Source organism: Macrobrachium nipponense, chromosome 24 (assembly GCF_015104395.2).
Source record: "Macrobrachium nipponense isolate FS-2020 chromosome 24, ASM1510439v2, whole genome shotgun sequence".
Taxonomy (NCBI): Eukaryota; Metazoa; Arthropoda; class Malacostraca; order Decapoda; family Palaemonidae; genus Macrobrachium; species Macrobrachium nipponense.
This window is the reverse complement of record NC_061091.1, coordinates 25,514,876-25,522,375: the sequence shown is the minus strand read 5'-3', so window position 1 is coordinate 25,522,375 and position 7,500 is coordinate 25,514,876. Positions and strand designations below refer to the sequence as shown.

The 7,500-nt window shown below is 34.0% G+C and overlaps 1 protein-coding gene across 1 annotated transcript in view; it reads left to right on the top strand.

Annotated features, from left to right (window-relative positions):
• Positions 1 to 7,500, top strand: part of LOC135205530 (discoidin domain-containing receptor 2-like) — a 580,705-nt gene that overhangs the window by 350,863 nt on the left and 222,342 nt on the right. The window contains 1 exon segment of the mRNA XM_064236283.1: positions 4,880 to 5,117. Within this exon segment, the coding sequence (XP_064092353.1) occupies positions 4,880 to 5,117 (238 nt within the window).

Genomic DNA, 7,500 nt, shown 5'->3' with positions numbered 1-7,500 from the left:
AATTCTCTCTCTCTCTCTCTCTCTCTCTCTCTCTCTCTCTCTCTCTCTCTCTCTCTCTCTCTCTGACTAAAAGCTGAAAAAAAAAGGTGAATATTTTATTTTTAATTGTTTTCTTAGAATTGCTCTCTCTCTCTCTCTCTCTCTCTCTCTCTCTCTCTCTCTCTCTCTCTCTCTCTCGCTGGTAGTAACGAGCCGTATGTGACTGTTAATTTGCTGAAACACATAATCCTTTTATGTGGATATTTTCTTCAAATATCAGATCCCAACAGCACTGAATATGAATAGAACCTCCCTGTCATAAAATGCCTCATCTATTCTCTCTCTCTCTCTCTCTCTCTCTCTCTCTCTCTCTCTCTCTTCATATTTTTCCTCTATAGACATATGGTTCTCCCCTTTCACCCTCTACGCCCCTTACCACTTAACCCCTACATGGACCCCCTTCCTATCTACACGGACCCCCCTTCCCCTTAACCAAGCGGTGCGTTAGGGAATTACCATATTGGCGTCATCGTTGCCCGAAATTAGTTCCATAATGTGGCCACAGATGGCGCTACTAGTCCCCCTTTCCTCCTCTCCCTGGGTGGGCTCTGCCCCCTACAGCTTCTATCACATCTTTCTTTTTTTTCATTCTTCTTCTTCTTCCTTCTCCCGCATGGTGGGGCTTATTTCGGGGGAGGGGAGAGGGGGGGAAAGAGGGTAGGGGACAAGCATCTCACTTTAATGGACGAATTTCTCCACACTTTCGGTCGATTTATGAATAGATTGAGGCTGGATTTGTCGTCTCGGCTCCAGAAGCTGCGTTCGACGTCACCGAAGTTTGTTCGAAATTTCCCGGTGCAAGTTTTCTTTCTCCAGACACGTTGTTCACGCAGTTCTCTCTCTCTCTCTCTCTCCTATTTTAATTTGAAAAAATCAGGTTTTTGTATGCTGGATGTTTATTTTATTCCAAGACGTCTGTTTTATTTGACAATTTAGAAACGTATTAAAGCATCTTGAAAATCATAGATACGGGAGATTTATCATATACATCAAAATATCCATATTGATATAGAAACGAGTTTGATATTGGCCCAGTGAAATCTTAAGAAAATGTACACCTTTATATCATAGCCACATAACATTTAAAGAATAAGTCGAAGTGCAGTGTCAAAGTTTTTATAGCCAAATGGGCTGAAGATTTACTATATGAATTATTATCGTTATATAATGGCTACCACTAAAATCAAACTATATGTCATTCAATTCGAACTTTATTTGTCTCTATTCTTGAGCAGTTAAGGTCATCTTTGGTTATGTTGGCATTTCACTGATTATAAATACACATAAGGAAAGGCATTTTATATCCTTCCTCATGAAGGAATAACTTGTGCTTTTTGAAGGGCATTGTATATATGCTTTTGCTTCAATGAACCTGTTTGCTGTTAATACGTGATTTCAGAAAATCAAATCCGAGCAAATCTACCCCCATGCCCAAATACCCAAACGCGCTGGCATCTAAGTTCGAATTTGCTTGAGATGAACGTTAGCCTTTCCTCTTTAGCCGAACTAACCATTGAATAATTCAGTGAGCTGAGAGCTCTCTCTCTCTCTCTCTCTCTCTCTCTCTCTCTTTCTCTCTCTCTCTCTCTCTCTCTCTCTCTCTCTCTCTACCCGATCGGTTGCCAGGTTTGTGTTCCGATATTGTTCACTTACTTGATCAATCGCCCGGAGATTTGTTGTACCTGTTCGAGACAGGTCTGGAGGATATGACATTTCAGAAGAATTAAAGGCAGACCTGAATAATTGAGTGACGCGCTCGGTCTCTCCTTGCTGTGGGTCTGTGTGTCTGCGGGTATTGAAATGTGTCTCTAGATACAGTGTGTGTGAGTGTTTTTGTTTATGGATGTGCCTGCATACATGCATACATACGTACAGACATACATACAGGCACGCACTTTAGGATAAGCAGTTATCTGATTGCAGACTCATCCCATATAGATACTCCATTGCCAGTGACAAGTTTCGAATAATATCTATCAAAATTTACCTTTTTCCTTCAAGTCCTTTTTTGTGCTTTGACGAGAGAAGTTAGAATACTGTAGTTTTTAATGTAATCTAGAATATTAGAGAGAGAGAGAGAGAGAGAGAGAGAGAGAGAGAGAGAGAGAGAGAGAGAGAGAGCGCAGCTAAGCTTCTACCAGCTGACGAGCTAACCCTTATTTCATACATATATATTCTTTCTGAACGAGAAATTTAGATCAAGTAGTCTTGAGCCCTAATCCATCTAACACCCCCAAGAATAGAAGAAATTTAACAGTTCTCATAAGAAATTATCGGCATTTGATACCAAAGGAACAAAATCCGGATCTAAACTTATCGGAAAAAGTTGAACGATCTTGCAAGCCGAGAGAATTCCAGCGCGACTGGAAAACACAGAACGCAAACACTGACTTTCCAGGGACGATCCAACCCATGGGAGAAGGAAACCCGCCAAGCGATTTCCAGGTTGTGTAACTTTGACGGTTCCGAGTTCAACATTTTTGCCAGGAAAAAATGGAAAATATGAGTTTTATTTTTTATTTATTTATTTATTTATTTATTTTTTGGAAGGATTCTTGACTTTCCTGAAATTCACCTTCAGTCCAGAGAAAGAGAGAGAGAGAGAGAGAGAGAGAGAGAGGGGGGGGCGTTGTCTAGGGGGCTTCTGGATCAGGCTTGACTGTTTCGAAGTTCAGACCCTTTCTAGAATTTCTTTCGTGGAGAAAAGTAAAAAAATGCGGAAGATGGATTTTCTATATGGTGCTGAACGATTCGTAAGTTCGGCATTTGCAAGGATAAGAATAAAAATATTATAGAGTTAAAATTTTGGAAGGTTTTAAAGAGGTATAAGACAAAATGGTTGGATTTCATGATATGGATAGAATGACGAGGCAGGTATATGTGTAAAATAAACATAACTTCAATTAAATGTTTTTTTTATATAATTCAATTATATATTTAATGGAAACGATAACATTTTTTCAGTAATTTCACGGCTATTTTTAAGCTCTATATAATAATTTTAAAGACAAAGATTTTTCATCTCAGAAATTTAGATTTATTCATTTTCATGGATTTTTGTTTATTCCTGAGGTAATTTCTTTACTTACCTAATTCCGAATATACTTTTGCTAGTAACTTTAAGGTAAATTGTTTTTAAATTTGTTCTAATAATCTTCAGCTTTAGTTCGATATTCCACTCTTGACTATGGATATAGTACGTGATAAATTTTTCTGTTCCAGTTTTACAGTCTTGTGTTCAGTTCGAGAATATTCCTTTGTAATCAAACTGAAATATAACTCTTTAGATACGTATTATTATAGTATTGAGTATGACAGTTTAATTCAAACACACACACACACCACACACACATAATATATATATTATATATATATTATATATATATATATATCTATATATATATATATATATATATATATATATATATACACATACATACATACATACATACATACATACATCATATATATTATATATATAGATATATATATATATATATATATATATATATATATATATATATATATATATATATATAACACTAATCCAGAGTACAATCTACACTGAATGATGTGTCAGAATGATGGGGAATTGCATGTTTTCATTTCCATGTTGAATATGCTTTCTTGTTTGTGTATGTTGGGATATTTCCGTGAATGCTGTTAATACGGATTTCAAATACAAAGTTACTATTACTATACATAATGTTTTCCATCAGGATTAGTGTATAAATTCACTCTTAAACAAATTATTATTATTATTATTATTATTATTATTATTATTATTATTATTATTATTATTTTATTATTATTATTATTCCTCATGTTCTCATTAAATTTCCTCACGAAATTCAAGAAGGGTGGGAATATCAAATAAGAACAAGGGGAATAATAATAATAATAATAATAATAATAATAATAATAATAATAATAATAATAATAATACCAGCTACCTTACAGTAATAGGTGGTACGAACACCAACTTGAAGGAGTGATAGATAACGATCAAGCAAAGATCCTCTGGTATCAGAACAGATAGGGTGATATGTGCCAATAGACCAGGCGTGACGTTGATTGACTAAAACAAGATGAAAGTATCACTCATTGATGTTGCAATACCATGGAACACCAGAGCAGAAGAGAAAGAGAGAGAAAAGATTGATAAATATCAGGACCTGAAAATAGAAATAAGGATATGTGATAGGCCAGTGGAAATTGTACCCATAATCATTGGAACACTAAGCACGGTCCCAAAATCCCTGAAAAGGAACCTGGAAAAACTAGATGCGGAAGTAGCTCCAGGACTCTTGCAGAAGAGTGTACTCCTAGATACAGCGCACATAGTGTTAAAAGTGATGGACTCCTAAGGAGGCAGGATGCAACCCGGAACCCCACACTATAAAAAAAAAAAAAGCCACCCAGTCGAATAGGATGACTGTGATAGACCACCCGCCCCCCCAAAAAAAAAAAAAATTTAGTTGATTTTTGTGCAATAATATATTTAGCAAAGTTAAAAGTTATCATGTATAGCAGTAGTGATCATGTTTATTAGCATTGTGACTTGTTTATTCATTATTATTATTATTTTATTATTATTATTATTATTATTATTATTATTATTATTATTATTATTATTATTATTATTATGTCATTTGAAGGAATAATAATAATAATAACTGAAATTGGTTTGTGTGCAAGTATACGGTAAACATAATGGAAAATTATCATTATGTAAGCAATAGTGACTTTGTATTATTATTATTATTATTATTATTATTATTATTATTATTATTATTATTATTATTATTATTATGATTCAATTTATTCCTTTGAATTGAAGGTTGAGGATGGACCGGGCGGGAGGCGCCTGGTGTCCACGGGAAATGGTCGGCCTCGAGGATTCGAAGGAGTACCTGGAAATGATCGACCTGGAGACGCCCCACGTCATCTCCGCCACGCAGACTCAGGGGCGCTTCGGCAACGGGCAGGGCGTGGAGTTCGTCGAGAAGTACATGCTCGAGTACTGGAGGCCTTCGCTCAAAAACTGGTACACCTACAAGAAATGGAACGGAGATAAGGTAAGTAAAAAAAAAAAGGTTCTTGTTTGATAAGGTGATTTTTCCCATTTTCTTCATGGCTTTGGGTGGTAAGTATTCCCATTTTCTTTACGTCGTTGGAATGTAGGTCTTCTCTGAGTCGCCTCTGGCAGTTTTCATGTATTTATTTATTTATTTATTTATTTATTTATTTATTATTTATTTAAGAGTTTACGGGTTATGCAATTGTATGATGTGAGTACGAGATTTCTTTCTTAAATGTAATAAACAAAAATTTCCCATTTTCTTTACGCCATTTGACGGTAGGTCTCGTACGAGTCGGCTCGGAAAATTTTTTATTTGTTTTATGTATTTTATAGATTGAGTTTTTATTTTGTACATTTTATGGATTATAAGATTGTTAGATGCATCATCTTTAAAGACCATCAATCAATAGGACTTGTAGGACAGTAGGACTTACAGCTTGCTGCTGTACGTTGAAAAGGACATGGATATTTCAGTGATTTTGATCTATACAGACATTATTCGTCATTAGGTTTAATAATTTGGATTATTTTATAATACCTCTTGATACTTCGTTCTGTCGCTGTGATTATATGTATTATGCCTTTGCTAAGTTATCATTATTATAATGGTTCATCTCAGTTGGGCTTTTGTTGATATTTGGCGTGTGGGTTCCACATTTGTCCACTTTTTAAAAGGTAAAGGTTAATCATATATTATGGTGGCACGAAAGGAATCTTCTCTATGGTTAATCATTCTGTCTTAGAAAAGGATCAAAGGTTTCGTTCTACAGCGATTCGTGATTTTCTTAACCTTATCGTGATTTCTTATTTCATTCTACTAAAATGTCGGTTCTGTCAGGTGGCTAACCCTCTTCGTCTTTTCTGACGAACTTAAATATTTTTCTTGTTTTCGAATTTTATACCGACTTAATCCCGTAGAGGATTATTGTCGTCAGTGTACCTCACGTGGTGCACTGTAGGCATTACTTAAGGGTCTTTGCAGCGTCGTTTTGGTCCCTAGCTGCAACCTCTTTCATTTCTTTGACTGTACTTCCATTCATATTCTCATTCTTCCATATGATCTTCCACCCTCTCTAATAATTGTTTCATTGTGTAACTGGGAGGTTTTCCTCCTGTTACACCTTCCAAACCTTCTGTCAATTTTCCTTTCAGCGTTGAATAATCTCAGGTCCCAGCGCTCGACCTTTGCCCAAAACTCTACATTCTGTTCTATACTTGATCCTGCTGTTTTATGAGAGACCGATGGGATCGGCAACATAATGTTGAAAGATTATGGGAATTGGGAACTCTGAAACAGTAGGCGAAATTTCAAAGTAAGGAAGTTTTGCTTTTCGGAAAAACAGACGGTTTATCCAAGAGTGAATTTTGTAGTCAAGAATTACGCTATTATTCTTGAGTTACATCTAGTTAAAATAAACACTCGGTATATATAAAGAAAAAAACTAGGTTTACGAACAAAAATGCCAGAAGTTTGCTAGAGTTTAACTTCACTGTCCGGAATTTTTCCTGTCATTGAATTTCGCTATATTTCTTTTAAGAAAATCGACTGGTTTAGAATAGAGATGGGATTGTCGCAAGTTGAGTAGTATCGTTTGCATAAGACCCATATATATATATATATATATATATATATATATATATATATATATATATATATATGTATATATATATATATATATATATATATATATATATTTATGTATATATATATATATATATATATATATATATATATATATGTGTGTGGTGTATATATATATATATCTATATATATATATATATATATATATATATATCTGTGCGTGTTTGGTTTGTATGCAATCGTATGTATGTATATATATATATCTATATATATATATATATATATGATATATTAATATATATATATATATATATATCTGTGTGGTGTTTGGCTGTTTATGTAATCGTATATGTATATATATATATATATATATATATATATATATATATATATATATATATATATATATATATATATAATATATATATATATATATATCATATATATATATATATATATATATAGTGTGTGTGTGTGTGGTTGTTCCAAAGCTTTTAGGAGATATTGGCAACAGACATCCGATAATCTCAAAATCTTGAAACAGTCACAAAACAAACATAAAATTCCCTGTGTTTCGTATCCATCGTTTCCCAAAGAGACGCATTATTCCCGAAAAGAGAGTCTTTGTGTAATATCAGCCTGGAAACGTGTGATTTCCGCAGTAGCCTAGTTGATGTCCAAACTTGAAAAAGATATTTGGCAATTACGCGCTCTATTGAATTTATTAATTGTTTTCATGTTTTTGTAATCACTTAATCGCAATGAATCATTGTTTTGATGAATTCATTTCGGGTCT